This window comes from Parasteatoda tepidariorum, chromosome 3, assembly GCF_043381705.1.
Source record: "Parasteatoda tepidariorum isolate YZ-2023 chromosome 3, CAS_Ptep_4.0, whole genome shotgun sequence".
NCBI classification, from domain to species: Eukaryota; Metazoa; Arthropoda; class Arachnida; order Araneae; family Theridiidae; genus Parasteatoda; species Parasteatoda tepidariorum.
Window position 1 is genome coordinate 45,604,647 of NC_092206.1, and position 22,747 is coordinate 45,627,393.

The 22,747-nt window shown below is 26.1% G+C and overlaps 2 protein-coding genes across 2 annotated transcripts in view; one reads left to right on the plus strand and one right to left on the minus strand.

The window, feature by feature from the left end:
- Positions 1 to 1,036: 1,036 nt before the first annotated feature.
- Positions 1,037 to 21,250, minus strand: LOC107456219 (uncharacterized). Its single transcript, XM_043051132.2, has 10 exons — positions 21,215 to 21,250; positions 16,437 to 16,528; positions 15,846 to 15,900; positions 13,726 to 13,782; positions 11,095 to 11,208; positions 10,580 to 10,598; positions 9,438 to 9,532; positions 9,239 to 9,304; positions 4,820 to 4,908; positions 1,037 to 3,109 (listed from the first exon to the last, which is right to left on the minus strand). The coding sequence occupies exons 1-9, from the start codon at positions 21,248 to 21,250 to the stop codon at positions 4,825 to 4,827; spliced, it is 618 nt and encodes a 205-aa protein (XP_042907066.1). The 3' UTR covers positions 1,037 to 3,109; positions 4,820 to 4,824.
- Positions 20,070 to 22,747, plus strand: part of LOC107456214 (tubulin alpha-1 chain) — a 28,041-nt gene continuing 25,363 nt past the window's right edge. Inside the window, exon 1 of the mRNA XM_043050994.2 lies at positions 20,070 to 20,268. The gene's annotated coding sequence lies outside the window, so the exon portion shown is untranslated. The remainder of the gene's footprint in view (positions 20,269 to 22,747) is intronic.

Here is a 22,747-nt window from a genome sequence, read left to right on the forward strand (position 1 = left end):
AATGACTTGAGGGGGTCAACTCATATATGCTAATTAATAAAATCAGGCCTTATTTTAAGTTATGAAATCAAAAACGTACTTTCTCTGAATAGATATATCTCTTGTTCAACGAATTCAGATTTCTGACGCCCATAATGTAGGGAGTAACCGCAATCGAGAAAATACGGTCCCCATAGTTTGGTCAGGAGAATGGCCCTAAGTTTGGACCCCTTAATGTTAATTTTACTTTTTGCGTATTTTGCCTTGTCTCAAGAATATATTAAACGAATGTAAAAGTTTTTGGACGCATTTATAAAATTTGTCTGTCTGTAAAAAAGATAACTTTGTATAAAAAATAAGTTTTTGTTTATATTTTTTTTATTATTCTATTTAATAATAGTCCAAAAAATTTGAATTGTAAGGTATACAATTTTTAACAATTTTAATGTGTGTAATTTTGCATGGCGAAATATGAAATTTGAGAAAATCCGATTGAATAGTTCGTGAGAAATTGAATTTGAAATATGAAACTTTTTTAAAATTCAATTTTCAAGAACTATTCAACTGATTATGGTCAAATTTTGTATTTTACCATGCAAAATTACCTACTTTAAAATGATAATAACGAATTTTATGATTGTGTGCAGAAATTTTTCAATTCGCTTAGAATTTCTCAAAATATGATAAAATATGCAAACGGGTAAGAATGTATAGTAAAATATGAGAAATATAGTAAAATATGCCCCCTCGAACAATTAACCTTGAGTCCTAGAACGTAAAACTCGGATTATTAGATCAAAAGTTATTCAGGTTGGTCCGGTTTTGTTTTTTGTGCACTGCACATGAATTTGGATAATAAAAACACTGTGCATCTTCTTATTAATTATTTTTATTATTATTGAGTCCTTTTATTTCACAAAGTAAAACACATATAAGTACAATATTGTAATAATATTATATATATTAAAGATAAAACTAAAATATTCTGACATTTTTCTAAATTCTACAGTAACTGTTAAATTTCTGTTAAAATACATAAAATAATTATAGGTTAAAAATTATCCATGGAAATTACTTCTCAAATTTTAAACATGATTTACATAAAGGGAAATTATGTATTTTAAAAAAGTCAATGAATTAAAATGTCCCACTACTGACCAAATAAATATTAAAATAGTTTAGCATTGTATGCCTATATTTTTTTAAGTGTGCATTTCGTAGCTTTTAAATAGATAAATTTGAAAATCCATGCTAAAACTTTTGAAAGTTAAGAATTTATTATTCTTTAAAAATAATTTTAAATGAGTTTTTAATAATATGAGAATCAGTTTACTACCACTAAAATTATATATCATCACATGTTATTTATTGTACATCTAAAAATACTATAACAGAACAATAGAGAGAAACTCTAGTTTTTTTTAGTTTTTTTATATTTATTAAAGCTGGAAATATGCTAATTATAACAAAGCCAATTATGCATATGTACTGAGTATTACGTACACCAGATGTAATCTATGTTTTTTAAATACTTTATACTGCTTTTCTTTTCTTTTAATTAAATTACAATAAAATAGAGTTTAATAAAGACTTTTTATTTAATTACTCTTTAATAAAAAGCATTATTTTTAAAATGAATTGTAATTCAGTAAACAATATCCTTTATGGGTTTGTTTTATATAGTGTTTATTTTATATAAAAAAAATTTATGTTATAGAAAAAAATATTAAAATATGTTTCAGAACATAAATTACACTCACATATTGTAAATATATTACCGTAACACATATAGTAAAATAATAGATGGAAACTGTTTCTAAAACTTTAATAGTAAAATTATAAATGCACCAGCTTAAATCTATTGTTGTATAAGAAGTAAAAATTAGAAATATACATATAAAATTATAAAGAGTTTTTTAAGAATGAGTAAAATAGTTTGAAATAATTTGCATTCAAACCTATTCGATTAAAAGCAGCAAGAAAGCGCATTACAGCTGCTTTTAAAAGCATTTATAATTCTGTATATTATCATTAGAATCAGTTTGCCATCATTAAAACACAAATTACAATTACAGTATACATTTTATAGCTTAGGGAGATGGGAAATAAATAGAACAGGAATTATCTATAATTTTAGGTTTTAAAAACTTTCAATTTAAATTTTAGTTTAGATATAAGGTTTTTCAGACATGATAGCAGGATATATTTTGCTTGATTTGCTCTAAAGTATAGAATAATCTGTGCCCTTTTTCTAATATTTATTTAACTTGGTGTCCATGAATTATAATTGCAGCATTTTATATTTTCAAATATGGTTCATCAAATAAAATCTGTTTAATTTATTAAAATAAAAAATACTGTAGTGGCTAAAAAGTTTGATTGACTATTAATTATTTCAATCATTTCCTATACATTTATTTTCAGGAATATTCAATAACATTATGTATTTTACAAAAACATTTAAATGCATTTTATAATGTATTTCATAAAACCATATTTAAATGTATGATATATTTACTTTTTATTTTATGAAACTATAATAAAAGAATACTAGTCACTAATGTGAAATATCTTGAATCTTGTTTACAAACAGAATCATAGAATACTTAATAAGTTGGGATTATTTTTCACTTGTATGGATTTTTTTATGCATTAAAATAAATTATATAATTTTACTTGAACATACAAAGATGCAGTATTTACTTTAAAATGTTGCAAGTACTTGTAAGTTAATATCATGATATTAACTTTAAAATATCTATTTTCCATACTTTTCTATAGAATTCTACTATAGTCTGCCTATTTTATAGAAGTTAGGACTTTTTTTAAAACTAATTACTTTACCTTTTACCAAATATTAACATTAAATGTTTTTCTACTGAACCACACATATGTGTCCTAATCATTGCATTACCTTTTGATGTTCTTAAATGCATGTTCAATTTATTCATTTTCCATCTCCATACATAAAATAATACAAAATTATTACTAAAAATGCATTAAAATATAAAAATTTAATTATTAAAATTGTATTTTGTATGGTTTTTGAAGCATTTTGTACTTGTGACACTCCAGAGTTATATTTTTTGGTTCTTTATATGTTTCTTTCTTGAAAGCAGAACATAATATCCTAATTTTTTTTTTAAAAAGAAAAGAAAACAATGTTACATTATATTTAAAAAATAGCCACTTTTATGAGAAACAAGTATCATCTGTTATTTTTTCTTACCATCTACCACTGTTAAATCAATAAAAAAAATGTAATAAAGTATTTTAATTGTAACCAAATGTTCTGTATTTGTTAACACTAATATTTTATAATGTTTTCCTGAATTATTTCAACACAATTTGTATGCATTGAATCTGATTAACATCGTTGCGAAAATATTCGTACAATATTTTTTTAATATATAATTTCCTCATTTACCTATCATTAATAATTTTATTTACATATTTTAAACAGCTTTGAATTTGTGTAGTAATGATGTTTTAGCTTTAATTTTTACAGGAATAAGTGTAAACAGTCACATGAAACTAAATTATTTACACTTTTTACATCTTCCAGCATTTATAAAGGAATTATGTCCACTGTTATGTTCTCTTACGATGGGGATATAAGTGTTAAATTCCGTGTCAGTTAGTGTAAAAAAATTCCATGTTCAAAATCTGGGCAATAAAAGATGCAAGGTGGTGATTTCTTGTACTTACTTTTTTAATTTTGACTGATGTAAGAAAATAAAATTTAACTAATATTTTTACTATCCATCAACTGTAATAACAATCATCTTCAAAAAAAAATTACTGTCTGGTGTATAAGTCGACTTTTTAAACCGCTATGTTTAAGAAAATCAGGGCGTTGACTTATTTAGGCCCCCATGTCTTCGAGGATCTATTGAACGTTATGCATAAAGAAATAAATATCATTTATGCATAAAATAAATTTATTAACTAAAACAAGAACGCAACCATCTGATCTGACGGCTGAGAATGAAAAAGTAAAGCTGAAAAAATGAAAAACCAAATTGCAACTACAGTTGTCAACCGAATGTTGCCAACAGTGTTAAATAAACTTAAAGCTTTAAATAAAGTTAGGTTAGGCTAGATCTATAGCTCACCATAACTTATACATCAGTCGTAAAGTCAGACAATTATTGATATGAATAACCCTGTATTAATTTACTCCTTTCAAAAATTATTTTTTATTATGTTTTATATAATTAATTTTCCCTCATATTTTCTTTATATATACATATATTTAGAAACAAAACTTTAAGTTACGCCCTGAAAATATAATTAAGAACTAGAAAAGTTGATTTAATCTAGTATTATATTTTAAAAAACAATTAGCTATAGATGTATGGTGCATTTTAAAACATGCAACAAATCTTCATTATAATTTTAAAGATTGCAGAACATCTGCATTGGATTCAATAAAGTTATGCATCTTAATTTGAAGGCATATCATATTCAAAGAAAACGATGTGAAATATCTTTAACTCTAGAAAATTTTGTAGACTTCATTATTTATTTATAAGTTTTTCTATTATAGAAATTTTCATATTTAACTTTTTCCTAGGCTGACTTACACAGCCGATATACCAGAAATTTACTATCTTGTAATTAAAATTAACGAATCGACTTGTGCGAAGGATCAACTTATACACCAGGATATACAGTTCTTACATAAAATTTAAGTAAGCTTAATTATTTGATTATTTGTATAACCTACCGATAAAATGTATGAAACTTAAAAAATACAAATAAGAATCAATATAATATAGAACAATATAAAAACCGTCAAAGAATTAGATTCAAATTCCAACAGTCTAAAAATTATTACTTCTATTATTGTCTATTTATGCAGCACATAGATGCAGGAATTAGTTGAAGAACTTCTGGTACTGATGCACCGAGGTAGATTGGAGCTGTCTGGAAAGATCAAGGTTCAAAATTTGAGTAACCAATGCTTTTTTTTATATATAAAAAATGGAAACCAAATTTTTAAAAAAGTTTCATTGCAAATGTATTATAATAATAACACGTATTGGGTATGGAAGAATGCAACATCTATATTATATAAAGCAGATTCTATTTCTTTCCGTGTTAGATACAAAAAAAATTTAAATATCAAGCAAAGTGCAAGTCGTATTCTTTCTTGATTAAATGTACATATTTAAAAAATTTTGAAGAAAATTCTTTTTATATGTGTGCATCGAAAAGCTGAAACAAACTAAGCTTATTTTTAAAATATGTTTTTTTTTTAAATATGTAAAATATAATGTCAATATTTCTAAATTAATTTAATTCTGTTTATCATGTCATGATATAATAACTGTTCTCTGTAAGTGATGCATGGAATAACATTTGAATTATAACAGTTTTGTGAAAATCAGAAAGTTTGTATTACTTTTTCAGTTTTTCCTTGGAAAACCTAAAGCCCTGGATACTTAGATAGTGCCACTCTTTTTCTTGCGACCTTTGTGTCACTTTCGATTTTAATTGGCTACCACTGATCGTATGCCTAAACTACTATATTTTGTTGAATGGCGAAGTATGATTGCGAACGATCTTTTATTTTTTCTCGCTTTTCTTTTAAATTTTTTTGTTTCATTCTTTTAAATTTATAATGACTGCTTGTTGTACATTTGGGTGTTTAAATAAAACAAATTTAGGTTTCAAATTACCTATTGGAAAAAAAGAATACAATAAAAAGTATGGCTGCATAGAATTGGCAGAGAAAAATGGAACCCTAACGATAACAGCACAATGTAAAAAGTAAGTGATATTATTTATTAACTGTATAAAAAATATGTTTCGCTTTTTTTTCCAATTAGAAGTTTAACGAATTCATTTGCATTAAATATATTCACCTGAAAAAAATGAAAATAGACTACCAATATTGTTTTTAACTTAAATATTTTTTTCGTTACAAAGCTTGAAAAATAAATTTTATTAGCATTTAAATATTTGAGTGTTTTGTTGCCAGAATTGAATGTTTTCTAGGGAAACTACCAATATTGTTTTTAACTTAAATATTTTTTTCGTTACAAAGCTTGAAAAATAAATTTTATTAGCATTTAAATATTTGAGTGTTTTGTTGCCAGAATTGAATGTTTTCTAGGGAAACTACCAATATTGTTTTTAACTTAAATATTTTTTTCGTTACAAAGCTTGAAAAATAAATTTTATTAGCATTTAAATATTTGAGTGTTTTGTTGCCAGAATTGAATGTTTTCTAGGGAAACATCTTAATTAGTNTTTCTTTATATATACATATATTTAGAAACAAAACTTTAAGTTACGTCCTGAAAATATAATTAAGAACTAGAAAAGTTGATATAATCTAGTATTATATTTTAAAAAACTATTAGCTATAGATATATGGTGCATTTTAAAACATACAACAAACCTTCATTATAATTTTAAAGATTGCAGAACATCTGCATTGGATTCAATAAAGTTATGAATCTTAATTTGAAGGCATATCATATTCAAAGAAAACGATGTGAAACATTTTTAACTCTAGAAAATTTTGTAGACTTCATTATTTATTTTTTTTAAAGTTTTTTCATTTAAGAAATTTTCATATTTAACTTTTTCCTAGGCTGACTTACACAGCCAATATACCAGAAATTTACTATCTTGTAATTAAAAATAAGGAATCGACTTGTGCAATGGGTCAACTTATACACCAGGATATACAGTATATCTTGCATAAAATTTAATTAAGCTTAATTATTTGATTATTTGTATAACGTACCGATAAAATGTATGAAACTTAAAAATTACAAATAAAAATCAATGTAATATAGAACAATATAAAAACCATCAAAAAATTAGATTCAAATTCCAACAGTCTAAAAATTATTACTTCTATTATTGTCTATTTATGCAGCACATAGACGCAGGAATTAGTTGAAGAACTTCTGGTACTGATGTACCGAGGTAGATTGGAGCTGTCTGGAAAGATTGAGGTTCAAAATTTTAGTAACCAATGCTTTTTTTTTATATAAAAAACGGGAACCAAATTTTTTAAAAAGTTTCATTGCAAATGTATTATAATAATAACATGTATTGGGTATGTATTAGACACTTTTTGGATATGGAAGAATGCAACATCTATATTATATAAAGCAGATTCTATTTATTTTCGTGTTAGATACAAAAATTTAAATATCAAGCAAAGTGCAAGTCGTAGACTTTCTTGATTAAATGCACATATTTAAAAAAATTTGAAGAAAATTCTTTTTATATATGTGCATCGAAAAGCTGAAACAAAGTAAGGTTTTTTTAAAAACATGTTTATCAATGTTTGTAAATTATTTTAATTATGTTTATCATGTCATGATATAATAACTGTTCTCTGTAAGTGATGCATGGAATAACATTTGAATTATAACAGTTTTGTGAAAATCAGAAAGTTTGTATTACTTTTTCAGTTTTTCCTTGGAAAACCTAAAGCCCTGGATACTTAGATAGTGCCACTCTTTTTCTTTGTGTCACTTTTGATTTTAATTGGCTACCGCTGATCGCATGGCTAAACTACTATATTTTGTTGAATGGTGAAGTATGATTGCGAACGATCTGATATTTTTATTCTCGCTTTTCTTTTAACTTTTTTTGTTTCATTCTTTTAAATTTATAAGGACTGTTTGTTGTGCATTTGGGTGTTTAAATAAAAACAAATTTAGGCTTCAAATTATGTAGTTTACCTATTGGAAAAAAAGAATTTTTAAAAAAAGTATGGCTGCATAGAATTAGCAGAGAAAAATGGAACCCTAACGATGTAAAAAGTAGGTTTGAAATTAATTTATTTATTAGTTTGTTACGAATTTTATATGATATTATTTATTAACTATGTATAAAAAATATGTTTCGTTTTTTTTTTTCAATTAGAGGTTTAACGAATTCATTTGCATTAAATATATTCACCTGAAAGAAATGAAAATAGACTACCAATATTGTTTTTAACTTAAATATTTTTTTCGTTACAAAGCTTGAAAAATAAATTTTATTAGCATTTAAATATTTGAGTGTTTTGTTGCCAGAATTGAATGTTTTCTAGGGAAACTACCAATATTGTTTTTAACTTAAATATTTTTTTCGTTACAAAGCTTGAAAAATAAATTTTATTAGCATTTAAATATTTGAGTGTTTTGTTGCCAGAATTGAATGTTTTCTAGGGAAACATTTTAATTAGTTTTCAAATGAATTGATATAAAATGCATACTTTTTAATAAGATAATCTAATTATTATTTTAACTCCTACTTTCTTTATTTTTTATTATTTTAAGTAATTCAAACATTATAGTAAAATTTTGCAAAATAAATTTTTTATATTTAATATTCAGAATTTGAATAAGAATTCTCAAAGAAATATATATTAGTTTTTGAACAAATCATAACTCATCTATTTTGTTATTAAATGTGACAAGCTCCCAATTACTAATTATTGACTATTTTATCACATGCCTTAATTTTAAAGTATCTAAAAAAACATATTAGTTTAATTATATCTAACTGTATTTAACGCTTTGAACCACGTTAAAAACCGACTGCGAAAAATTTCAAAGAGTTTAGAAAAAAGTTATAGCATATTATGAAAGACGAAATGAAAAAAAGTTATAACTTATAGATAAGATATTATTTTCCCTGAATGAAATAAACACAAAATATATAATTTCAGACAGAAAAAAACGAAAAATAGTGAATATTTAAGTTGTTTCTGGGGATATGAAAAGATTAATCAATAAAAAGTCACGTTTAAGAATAGAATCTCAGTATTTCTACATTGAAAGTTGCTGTCACCAAGATGGCGGCATGTCGCTACTTTATCTAAGTATCAAGGGCTTTAGGAAAAGCAACATCTGAAGAAAATAAATAAGATTATTTAATTAAACCATGATAATTTCAAAAATTTAAATATAACACTGCAACAATAAGAATATAGCTTGAAAAAGAAATGAAAATTTTGTGTTAAGTTTTTTCCTATTGTTCTTTAAATATTTGAAGATATTTATAAAAATAATATTTTGATTTTATTTCATGAATTTATCATTGTTGGCAATAATCATTGTAATATCATTGTAAGTACTCAAAAATATTTAAATATTTACCTCTTTTGTCTTGTGTTGCTTAATTATGTTCAATATTTTATTAACTTAAAATCAAAGCTTACTGAAGTCTTTTGTTTTCTAAGAACTTCTCATGCTTTAAATTAAGTATTATTTTTATTATCACTGAAAAACAAAATACTTACAGTTCCAGCATATTGCAAAGCTTGTTGTGGTACATAAACCAGTGTTGGGTAAGAAAGTAAATTCATCTGCAAAAACATTTAAAATATAATTTTGTAATTCGTGTTTTAATGTTTGTTATTTAAGTTTTATGATGGAACTAAACTTAAAGCCTGAAATATTTGTTTTTATTTCTAAATAAATGTATTTATAAATAAATACCTGTGGGTTCCCGTAGGGTGATATCATATCTGTAAGACCATAACACTGACCGCTTTCCATATAGAAATTAGAAAATTGTGGAAATCCATCGTTTCCTGTGAACAACGATCTGAACTAAAGTTTGTGACAGTTTAAATTATTTTTATGTAATAAATTATTACAGTCTAGTGAAGTGGCAGTTTTAAATTATGGAATGTGAAAGAGTACAATTTCAACTTTTCCTGATTGCACAAAATGCAATTTTTTTATTATAAATTAACGTCTTCAAATAAAAGCAATTATATGCATATCTTTTTTTAGAAATATTGAATGTGTACTTAAAATTATTGAACTAAGAGTAAATCTAGGATGGGATAAAAAATTTAAATATACCAGATAACCATGATTAGTTGAAATGTCTTTAACTTTTTTAAATACAATACATTTTCTAAAGGAATTATTCAATAACTTATAATATGCTTACATAACTTATTAATGCGTTTTTACGAGAAAATTATTCAACAGTTAGTGTATTTCTGAAGCAGATCTGCCTCTCCAATTCTTTGTTTTTTCAAATATGCTTCAGGATGGTTTACATAAGTGTATGAGTTTAAATTGTTGGTGGCGTTCTTCAGATGGTCGGTTTTGAAAACGTATAATCATAGTAAGTTGTGTAAAATTCACTCTTTCTAATACCAAGCCAAATGTTAAATTTTATTTGCTTTAGCGTAGCTGAAAAATAGCCCAATCGTTATTTTTTATCGTTAAAAGAAATGTTTGAATATAATAATATTTCGATTACTTTATTTTTATTGAAAAATAATAATATTGTCTTCACAATTTCAAGGATACGGAGATAATAGTTTGTCTCCTCCACTTTCTAGCTTCAAAGACAAATAAAATAATTTTTATTGATTTTCATTGAAGAAATCAATTTAAAAGTGCATCTGTTACATTCATATCATTTTGAATTTGCTATTTAAAAATTTCAGATTATTAAAAAAGGGTGTGATTTTAAATTTTTTTTAACACTCCTGTCACAGAACATAACATTTCTGATTTTTTAAACAAATTTTTATATATATATATATTGAAGTTTTCAAAATATTTTTTTTTTCAAAAAGAAGCAGGTTTTATAATATTTTGTGCATCAAAAATCTTACCTGAAGAATGATCAAATTGCTGAAAAGAAAATAAAGGAAAAAATGTAATCAATTATATAATTATATTTTCTTAACTTTTAATAAATTCATAGGTAAATGTAATTTTTTTTCAGACATTCCCATTTTAAAATCTTATAATATACTCATAAGTATTACAATTTTTCATGTAAATTTGAATATGAAATAAATTATTAATAAATAAAACATTACAATCTAATTTTTTTAAAAAAAGAGTGCTAATTGTTTCACATTAGTTGTTAGAATGTAGATACTTTTAAAAAAAAATATCTTTAACGAGAAACGTGACGCAGCGTTAAAAAATTACTTTAAAAAGAAGAACATTAAAATTTAAAATCATATTTTAAATGCTAAATAATTTTTGGAGTAATATAATTTTTTGAAAATACTTGTTTTTATGACTCTTTCAATCGTATGTTTAAAATAGAAAATAAATATAATAGATAAAAACGTAATTATCAACATTAATAATTCGAAGAAAAATTTTAAATACCCACTTTAAATTCTTGCATTCTTGAATTTCGATATTCATAGCTTCTAGATGAAACTGGATATTTTTCAAGTGAATAAGCTTCAGAAGAGTGGTCTGTGCTAGTTTCTGAATAATTGTTCTAAAAAATTTATTAGTTCTAATTTAAGTATGTTTCGCAAATAGTAAAACTTGTGTAAGTTGATCACTTGTGGTGCATTGTTGTAGTGGTCAACTTAGGCAAGTGGTCAACTTATAGAGGGGGTGGGTCATTGTTTACTTTTTCGTTTCCTATTAACCCGTCCGNTTTTTTGCTTGACTTAAAATTTTATTCCGAAAATATGCAAATGAATATCTTAAGGAATGTGTTTAAACCTGAATGAACTTCAATTTGATACATATAATTCTAATATTTAACAAATTTTTTTTTAAAAATTATTTCATTAGTTATGCACGTGGAGTGTTTAATAAATATAATTTCTTAAAATATCAGAACACGAAAACATGTAATTCGAAAACTTTAACAAAATAAAATTATTTGAACACTTTAAAATTTATTTACTACACTTAAAGATCAAAGACCATAAATAAAGGATCAAAGCATATTTTAGAGCATTCATTTATTCAACTGCTCACTATTGCAACTGGAAGAGCAACTTTTCAACTAACACACCTGTTTTCAAAAAACGGATGAAAGAAATGGTCAAAAGCTGACCCCTTACAGTTTCCCCTGATGGTCAACTCACAAAAAGGTTTAGATTAGCTTTTTACACTATTTCACCAAGCAAGTGAAATTTTAACATACATTGCCAAAATGACAGAAAATTTTCTGAATTTTTTTTTCTGGTCAACTTATGAGGGTTTTAGAATAGAATTTCATAATAATACTCCTAGACAAAATTGACTTATTTCAGTGGTCAACATACAAGATAGACAGGTGGTCAAGTTACAAAGGTTTTGCTTCTTTATATTGTATAGAAAAATTTCCGTTCTTGATAATTGAGGTCAACTTATGCAGGTGCCCAACTTACAAAGGTGGTCAACTTGGCAGGTTTCACACAAAGAAAAGTAAGGAAATTTATTTTTTCTCAAGTGGGATACCTCTGTTATTTTTCTTGTTAATCTTCTAAGTCAGTTTATTGATCGCATTATTACTATCTTTTATAAAATGAGTTTTCAACAATGTTAAAAAAGGTTAATGCGTTCAATGTTTTTTTTTTTTCCAAATCAAACGCATAAATGTTTCCAAATTTTGTCCAATTTACTTTAAAATGGCACAGCGTTATATTATTGAAATGTTGTTTCCACAACATTTAGAGCTTTATTTAAATTTATTTTTAACAAAATGGTAGCATACCGATCAATAAAAGAAGGGATTGTCATTTATTTAAATAAAAACCGCTAATTAAGTTCGACAAAAATTTCCTCTTGCAATGAAAACTCCGTTTGACTAAACTAATATGATCATCGTCTTTATATTATTATTTTCAAAAGAGAAGTAAAAAATGGTCATGGGTCGAAAATTAATAAATCTTTTGTTAATTATCGTTTGATAAATCTTTTTTATTATCGCTTGATAATACAGGGTGCGTAGCGTTTTTTAAAGGTGCTTATTTTCGTTTTTTAAAAGCCCTTAAAGGTGCTTTTTTCTTTGAGTGTTTTTAAAAAGTGCTTAATTTTTCCCATTTTTTTTAATGAGATTTTTCCTTTACCATGTTGATTTTCGCTACGAATTATGCAAAAAGACACAGTTCACATTGTTCTATTTAACGTTTTCACAATTAATTCAACCCCAATCTATTTCGGCGTATTGTCAGTCCGTAGCGTATGAAAACGCCATTCGTCTTACATAATTCAAAATTTCATGATTTTTGACAATTGTCAAAAATAATGCCAAACGTTTTTTTTTTTCTGGTATGACGGTTAAAACAAGATAAAACCGTAAATTGTCAAAAACTTTCCAACCCTGCCTAGTTATGATATTTTTTAAAGTGCTTGAAAGTATTTTTTGAGTACTTGAAAAGTGCTTAAAAGGAGCTTATTTTTTGTTGAACAATTTGGCTACGCACCCTGTAATAGAAAAGATTTACCATCGAAATCTGATGAATGGCCAGTAAGAAAAGCTGGTAGGAAGACATCAACATCAGTTTGATGAAACTCGAAGAAATTTCTAACAATCCCCTCTCAACTTCTCTCTGTTACTTCTGGAAATCTAACAGGTTTGATGTTTTCAGTCGCTCTTCCATCAGATGTGATTTGTTAAACTTCGATAAGATTTTGTATTCTTATTAATTTGCCACTTTAATAGCTTAAATATTAACGAATTCTTTTTTGCAAGGATTCTAAAATATAAATAATAGGCGATGATCACGGAGCATCCTATATTTTACTGTTTAGTTTTTATGAAATTCAACAGAAATAAATGGAATTTTCAAGCTTAGGCCTATGAAAAACAGTATAGAAAAAAAAACTATTTAAAATTTGAGAAAGCTTATTTAGTTTTATGCATGCTGTTCCAAATTAATCTGCATAATATATTTATTTATTTTTCTTTTACATTAGTATGATTTTCGGCAGTTACTTTTAAAGAAGGAAAAATAAAACAATTTTTACTGTTATTTACTTATATATCAAAATTTTATGAAGAATAAAAATTTACCTTCTTTTTAACAGCTGGTGCGACATGTAATTTCCTACCTTTCAGAATGATTTCATTCTATAAAAAAATTAGATCTTCAGTTTAAAAATAAAATAAAGTTATGTTATGTAGGAAAGCAAGAATATAAAACAGTTGACTGTATTTATTCCATCGTGACCAGCGTAACATTAAAAAGAAGAAAAAAAAAACAGTTCATGACATTACAAATAGAATTCAAGATAATTTTTGTTAATTTAAACAAAATACTTTTTTTTTTTTGCATTTTCTTAATTGACACTGAATTACAATTTGCTATTAGAAAAGTTCAATTAAGTTCGAGTTAAAAATTTTATTATTTACTTCGCTATACCATTACCTAATAAAACTCACTGCTTCAAAGTAAACTATGCAAAAAGCTATTTTTTAAAAAAAAAATATGGAATGATTCTTCTAATTTGCGTTATATTATTTGTAAAGAATTAGCTGCTGATTTCCTTAAAAGTTTAATCCTTTGAAGTTTAAAAGTCCATTTAGTAAAACAAAATGAGTTTTAAATATAATGTAAAAATTTTTCCTTAATTAATAATGAGAAATTATTTTTGAAAAAAACATTTTTGCTATTTTTTATCATGCAAAATCTATAAAAATCTCAATTTTTTGTCGTCTACGTTAGTTTTTCGATAGCACGGCATTATTATTGCTTTGCTTAACTTTAATAAAACAATTTTTTAACAATGAAACAACGAATGATACAATTTCTGTGCCACATTAAAATTTCGTGATTTATGCAATTTTTATTCACATCAGCTGAAATTTACGACATTTATTTATTTATATAGAATTAATAGCCATTTGACGAAAATTTCAACCTTCTACAAATTTTTACTTAAGTTTATTTTTAACTACATAGAAGTTTATTGAGTCACTATTACGTATTCATTATTTAAATTCATGTAAAAAAATAAGTCTAAATTTATATAGTTATAATTTACAAATTATGAAATATTTATCTATGCATCTCTCATTAGTTTATTTCCTTCCTACTTTATTTTTTGAATTATTTTTACATCAAAATAATATTATTTCATTATTTATTTCGCGTCCTTTAAATTCATCTTTTGTTCTTATTCAGACATAACATATTGAGCCTTAAATATTAAGAAAAATTAATGTAAATGAATAATTCTGTGATAAAATCAGACTGTGCTGTTAAAAGAATTCTTTCGCGCTTTATTTATAACGGAAAATAAACGTAAGACCAGTTGCTCTAAACCAGGGGTGTCAAACTCAAAAGCTAACTTGGGCCAAATCAACAATGCTTAACTTTAGATGGGGCCGCAAGAAAAAAATTTTTTTATTTTGAATAGCACATTGTAATAAACATATATAAAGTTAAATTATTGTTTGATACTTGACATCTATTTTCTGCTACTATCTTTCCTATTTCGGGAGAAATTTTTTTGGCCGAGACTACTTTCAAAATTGACCCAACATGAGCGTTATTAATACGGTTTCGGACAGAAAATGTTTGCTTGCACTGATAAGTACTTCCAAACATGGAAATAATTTCATATGCGAATTTTCGAGTATTTTCAAACCTTGCCGGTAAATATTTGTAAAATTCAGGCATAACCACTTCAACGAATTTTGCCTTTAAATTTGAGTCTCACTGAATCTCAATCACTTCCATTTGCATACTACTGGAGTCTATATTTATTGAGAAAATCGGCGAAAGCAAACAAAATTTGTTTTCCGAGGAATTAAAATCTTTAAACCTTGTTTCAAATTCCGTTCTAAGATTTAAAATTTTTTCTGCGTATTTTTGATACGATGCAGTATCCCTAGCATGGCAGGTGCCGCAAGCCCATTAGAATTTTACATTTTCACGCGTACAATTTAAAATGATCCGTATAGTTTATAAATAAAATATATTATAATTTCATATGATAGTTTCCTTTATAATTCACATTTCTAATTTATTTTTACTTTGCGTCGGTTATATTGACTGGTCCACAAAAATGTTCATCTCGGGCCGCATGCAGGCCGCGAGTTTGACACCCCTGCTCTAAACAGTAGTTTTCGAGTTAGTTGAACTATTCCCTTTCTCTTACGTCTTTAATTAAACATTTTATGGACATTACTTTTTCCATTGCTTTCTTGGCATCGTCTTCTAGATTAAAAGTCACAAAACCGTATCTAAGAAAGAAACATAGTGAAAATTCATTACTATATGTTATTTGTTTAAATAAAAAATACTCGTTAAAACATATGTTATTTTTTTATATGTGCACTTTAGTTTGATAATTATTAACGAAAGAATAAGTAAAAAAATAACATGTTACTGTTTTTTTTTAATGAATGATGATTTAATTTAGTATTGTTATTATTTTTAGAAACAAATTATGTTTTAAATAAATGGAATGAAACTTATGCATAAAAGAATAAAGGTTAATAAATTTATTTCTATTTTACTAAAATATAAATTTAAAATTTTTAAGCATGAAAAAAATCTCAAATTATGTTACAGTTGACAGCAAAAAAAAGTTTTTCAAAAATTCTAATATAATCAATTTAATTAACGATATCCCCCCCCATATTTATTTTAAACTGATCAAAATAAAAACATAATTAATTTTCTGTTTTATTTTTCATTTAATATTTTCACAGAAAATGAAGCAAAGTTACATTTTGTTTTATTTAAGAAAAAGAAAAATTAAAGATTATTAGCTAACCTTTTTGATACACCAATGCCGTCTCTGATAATTCTGACTGCTTTAATGGTCCCATAAATTGATAACTTCTGTTTAACATCCAATTCAGTAGCCTAAAAATAATTTTGTACAAAAAAGAATCAATAAAAATAATTTGTACAAATCAGCTTTTTCAAAATATAATTCTTTTTAATCCACGCTTTATGAATACGAAAGCAGTTTATTAAATGCATTTCATTTATTCCTTAAACTAAACAAAACGTTGCGTAAAATTTGGTGTAAATCGTGAGATTTTGCTATGTTCGATTAGGTTAGATTCTTGTTCGCGTTCATATATTATTTATATATAATGCCTTTGTTGGCGTGGTTTTATACAAACAAGCAAATTAGTTATAATTTTAAATTATGGTTGTCTAATTGAACTAGATCCATAAGAATGTAGATATTTTGTCGTTAATTTGAAATTTTATTTTAATCATACAATTTATGTTGGAAGAAATTTCTTTCATAACATCCGCGTCCTTTGTTATTGTTTGTTTTAATTTTGTGGTCGAAGTTGATCTATTTCATTCCTTTAGTGTTTTTAACTTACGTGTTTTTACAATATCTCTTATTTTCTTTCACATTAGTTTGATATTTTTACCCGGGCCCTTGCGCATTTCATCAAAGCTAATGCATGCGCAATAACTTCAAATCTTACGTAAGGAATGTAACTTAAAATTGCGAAATTTCCCTACTGAGAAATTTTTATAATAACTGTTAAAACACAAATATAAGTGAGTATCAAGATAGCTTTACATTTTGAAACAAACGGAATGATGTTAAAATAAAGATAGGATACTTTGCGCTGCATTGAAGTAAAGCAAAACATGTATATTTTACAAATAAAAGTATAGGAATGGACATATTATAGTTTCGTTGGTTTCTATAAACTTAGAACCTTTCACAGTGTCTAAAGAGCACGAAATGACTGTAGAAAAGTGTCATTTTTTATTTAGACAATGAGGAAGGTTCTTATGTTTATAGAACCGAAACTATAGTAAGTTCATTTCTGAATCTTTATGTGTGCGTTATTCACGAAAGGTGATTTATTTTAAAAAATTTAACCTTTTTGACAGATTACGCAACAAATAAAACATGGTTGAAATATCTACCTTGTTTAATGAAATTAGTTTTGCGCCAATAGTTTGGGCACATTTTTGTGGTATTACAACATCCTTTCACAATGACACTAAATAATTATTTACTAAAAATAATAAATTTGTATTCCATGGCTTACTTTTTAAATTTCGACTTAATCATACTTTTTATTTTCTACTTCTTAAAAAAGACAAGATATGTTATAGCATAATCATAGATTTGTCAACAAATATAATTACAGAAATGGCAGTATAATACGTACATAGTATTTAAGTTATAATAGATGCTCTATTTGTACTGAATTATGGGAAAATCACTGATATTTAAATTGAATGAAAATGTCATGATTCAAATAGTCAACTAATATTTAATCTAGCATGCAAGGTTTTTTTTCCCCTCATAATTTTAAAAACATAAATTAAGAATTTTGCAATAGTATAATTACTACAAAATTTTGAATATTAAAAGTCTATTTTATTTTTGTAGGTTTGTTTTTATTTTTTACATTATTACGAGTTTTCTCGGATATTCTCGTCTTATTTTTTTCCCGGAATTTACGAATAAAATATAGCATTGTTATTTATTATGTTGTAAATCGTAAGTATATTTTATTGTCACAGAATTCAAAATAGAAAAAAAAATGTTATTCGTCGCCANAATTGATTAGTGCGGACAATATTTCAAGTTACGAAAGCAGACACAAAATCGTACTTTCTCTGAATAAATAAACCTTTTTTCCACAAATTTGAGTTCTTGATTTTCAAAATAGGGTGGAAAGCAGCCGCAATCTCAAAAATATGGTCCAAATAGTTAGGTTAAACATTTGGGTCCTGTTATGATTAGGACTGGGCTATAAATCGATGTATCGAGACATATCGATTTAACGCTTATATCGGCAAGACGATACAGCGACTTTCATTCAAGGCGATGCATCAGAAATCTGATTTAAGCCGTCGAGTAAAGACAACGAGCGCAAAACGATATAGCGATATAAGACACGCAAGGATATAAGATAACGATATAGCGATATAAGACTCTTCCCTTGCGTTCCGATGTCGACTCGCGCTGTGGAAGACGATGTTCGTTTCGTTATGTTGAAATGGCCTCGATTGGTAAGCTGTAGAATCAGAGTTTTGAGAACACATATCCTTATATCGCATGTTCCTTTTCGCACCTCTTTTTTTTCTTTGTCGCGACTTTTCTTGTAGATTATTTTCAGTGGGACTAATTTCGTGATCGCTGTTGTTAACTTGTTCTGAAGGCAATCTATTATTGAAAAGAATATATAAAGAAGAATTTCTTCAATAATTAGAAAAGTTTTCTTTTAAAAAAGCTTCTTCTTATTTTTAAATATGAAAATTATCGGCAATCTAATTTAGGCGCCCATAAAGAATTGAATTTGTTAGGTTATTTTTTTATTTTCTTTTAATTTTATTAAAAACTTTTTGGATGAAACTTCTAATAATTTAATGAGTTTTTATTACTGATTTTAAATTTATAAATCTTGCTGTTTTTATTTTTAGAAATAAAGTTAAAACAAAATTTATTTTTGTCATTTGGATTTGGGCATAAGTCAATCAACTTTGTTTATACAAAGAAATTTGAAAGGTTTTCGTATTTTATTCATTTCTTTAAATCATTTAGCACTTCGTTTTATTAGAGAGTATAATAACTTTTTTAAAAAAAATATTATTGTCATATTATTTGTTAATTAGCTAAATATATTATCGAATATCAATATTTTTTTTAAAATTAAATCTTACTTTGTTTTTTCGTACATAATTCGGTCATTATTTAATTTAATTTAATTATTTATCTGAAATGATAAGGTCCCGCAGTGAACTGATCGTTAAGACACGGTTCCCTGCAGATCACCGAAGTCAAGCATCACTGGCTGCGGTCAGTGTGCGGGTGAGTGACCACTTGGATCAGTCTGCGTAGGGACAGAGGGTGTGCGGTATTGGTCCTCGTTAAACTGTTCTACCGTAAAGTGCTCGACTTCGCGTGCAGGTCGTCGAGCTACCGAAGCTGGGGTGCCATCCGTTCTGTAGAGGATCAAAATTGTGATGGCGTGTCTTCGGATCATACTCAGGGATGTTTCCCAGACCATCGCCAATAGCCCATTGTGCAGCTCTAGTGTGACGTAAATGAACTATAATAGAACTATAATAACTGAAATGATAATAATAAAAAATAGTGTTGCAAAAGCGTTTTTTTTTTCTAAAATTTATTTAGCACTTTGTCTTAAACATACAAATAATTTTTAACATTTCATTTAGAAATTGAATATTACGATCGAACTTAATAATTATGTAATTATTTATGCATAATAGTACAAGAAAATATTAATTTGTAAAAAACGCTTTAAAAAAAGTNCAAAAAATGGACTTAACCGCATTGGCTTCTGAGCGGCTCAATTATTCAATGGTCGTAATATTGTGTTTGATAATGGCAACCAATTTCTTACATTATTTTACTCGTAGTTTGGATTGAAATGTATTACGATTGAGTACTTGCAATTCGAAAACAAGTGAAGTGATTATGCTAAGTAATGTTATTTAAATAAGATGTAACTGGATATCTGTAAGCGACGGCACGCGCGTATGTCGAACTTTATTGGTTTCTGAATTGACAAATGCCATGATTTAACTAGGATGACGTACATCACTTGCAGATATCCAACTGGTGGCTAATATATACCAATATTATAGTAGTAAGTAGTTAATAATTGATAAATTTGAATTATGTTAAGTGGTTTCAGCTTTGACAAATCTATACTGTCTTGTACTCAACTTCTGTTTTCTAAAACAGCACCAAAATGCACGTGATAATTTTCGTGTAATTTCATGTGTTATCCGTTTCAGTTGTATGGTTTTTATAAACATGGAATTTAAGAGCCAGTTCTTTTAGAAATTTGGCAGATTTAGATGCTTGGCATTGTCAATTTTGTTGAAATTTTCAGGATATATGTAAAACTATTCGATGCATATCTTTTATTTTGGCAAAAAGAAAAAAAAATCTGCAAGTTTTTTGGAGGGTCAAAATTGAATACTGGTGTTTTGAGGGGGGGAAATATCAATTTTGTTAGACAAAATTTTTTTTCCTATAGTAAACTATGCTTTTGATTCTTATTTCGTGTGAAACAACATTAACTATTTGGACATCAATACTTATGGTTAACTCGTAGTGCCCTTTATTCCGAAAAAGTCGGAGATGTGGCCAGGACTGTGCTCCATGCCTTCGGTCCCATTTGAATTGTACTTTTCTGCACTTGTCAAATGACAACAACAAGAACAACTCGTAGCGCAAAAATTATTCAAAATAACGCTTTTTCTTAGATTTTCACGGTTACAATCAACTGAGAACAACAATGAATCGCTTGCAAAGATATGTATTTTAATACTGGGACTGGTCAATCTAAATTATTCGAGTGCCTAATCTAAAATTTGCTAATTGATTAGTGCGGACAATATTTCAAGTTACGAAAGCAGACACAAAATCGTACTTTCTCTGAATAAATAAACCTTTTTTCCACAAATTTGAGTTCTTGATTTTCAAAATAGGGTGGAAAGCGGCCGCAATCTCAAAAATATGGTCCAAATAGTTAGGTTAAACATTTGGGTCCTGTTATGATAAAATAAATGTTTGGAGCAGCATACTTTTTTGAATCTTTTGCCATTAAACTCTTCATTCATTTTAATTCCCCTGTTAATTTTACTTATTGTATATTTTGTTATATTTCGGAATGTTTTTAAGCGAATGAAAAAATTTTTTGCCCAGAATTAGTAAACTCGTTTATCCAATATAATCTCATGTTAAAAATTAATTTTAATTTTTATTTATGACATTATTTAATAATCGTCGAAAGGTTTTTAAATTTTAAGTAAATTTAAATGACAAAGTAGAATGTTATTACTATTGATGACAAACGAATTAGATCGAAAAGTTTACGATCAATAAAATTTATGTTGAACTTATTATTTGCGAAGAAGTATTCGAATTTTCGATTTCGTCGTTAATAATTTTGTTAGTTAAATTAGTTTTAAAAATTGTAATAACAATTTTAAATGTTTTTGACCATTAAAAAATTAAATAATAAAAAATGAAACAATTATTAAAAAAATAATTTTTTCTTGAAATTACGTTTGGATGAACAAATTTTGTAATTTTCTTAATATTTTTTGATTTGCTTCATTACTAGTTTCGGAGAGATTTTAAANTTTTATTTATGACATTATTTAATAATCGTCGAGAGGTTTTTAAATTTTAAGTAAATTTAAATGACAAAGTAGAATGTTATTTAATGAATAGAATGTCCGTGTAAATATAGATGACAAACGAATTACATCGAAAAGTTTCCGATCAATAAAATTTATGTTGAACTTATTATTTGCGAAGAAGTATTCGATTTCGTCGTTAATAGATTTTTTAGTTAAATTAGTTTTAAAAATTGTAATAACAATTTTAAATGTTTTTGACCATTAAAAAATTTAATAATAAAAAATGAAACAATTATTAAAAAAATAATTTTTTCTTGAAATTACGTTTGGATGAACAAATTTTGTAATTTTCTTAATATTTTTTGATTTGCTTCATTACTAGTTTCGGAGAGATTTTAAAATCATAAAAAAGGAAATTAATTGCAAGAGGCTCAAAGGTTCGACTACTCTCCTGCCATAACTATTGGAACCATATTTTCTAGACTGCAGCTAACCCTCATATTTAGAGGGAAAAGAGTTTAAATTTGTCGAAAAATACCCATGTATTCCACGAAAATAGGTTTTGTAATCGTAAATTGGTTAATGATAGATGTAAATAAATGATATTTTAAGTTTTTTGGCATCGTAACTTAAAATATCATTTGCTGAAAATAATTAGAATTAAAGCTAAATAATTAGGATAATAATTAACTTTACGACTTCGAATCATTAAGATTAAATCCAGTTAAGTGAAAAACTGCTAATTAGGTCAAAAATTATAAAGGGTGTTCGTTTTTATTTTCTGCACTGTTCACCATGCATTTCTTGCCGTTTTTTAATTTCTACTCATTAATATGAATTCAGTTAAATACATATACTTTTAAGGAATTTTGTTGGCTCAAATAAGTTATTCTATGACCAAAATCTAAGAAGCTTTATTTTGAACGATCTTTCGCCAAGAATCAACCATTAGCTTTTATGTCTTTATTTAAT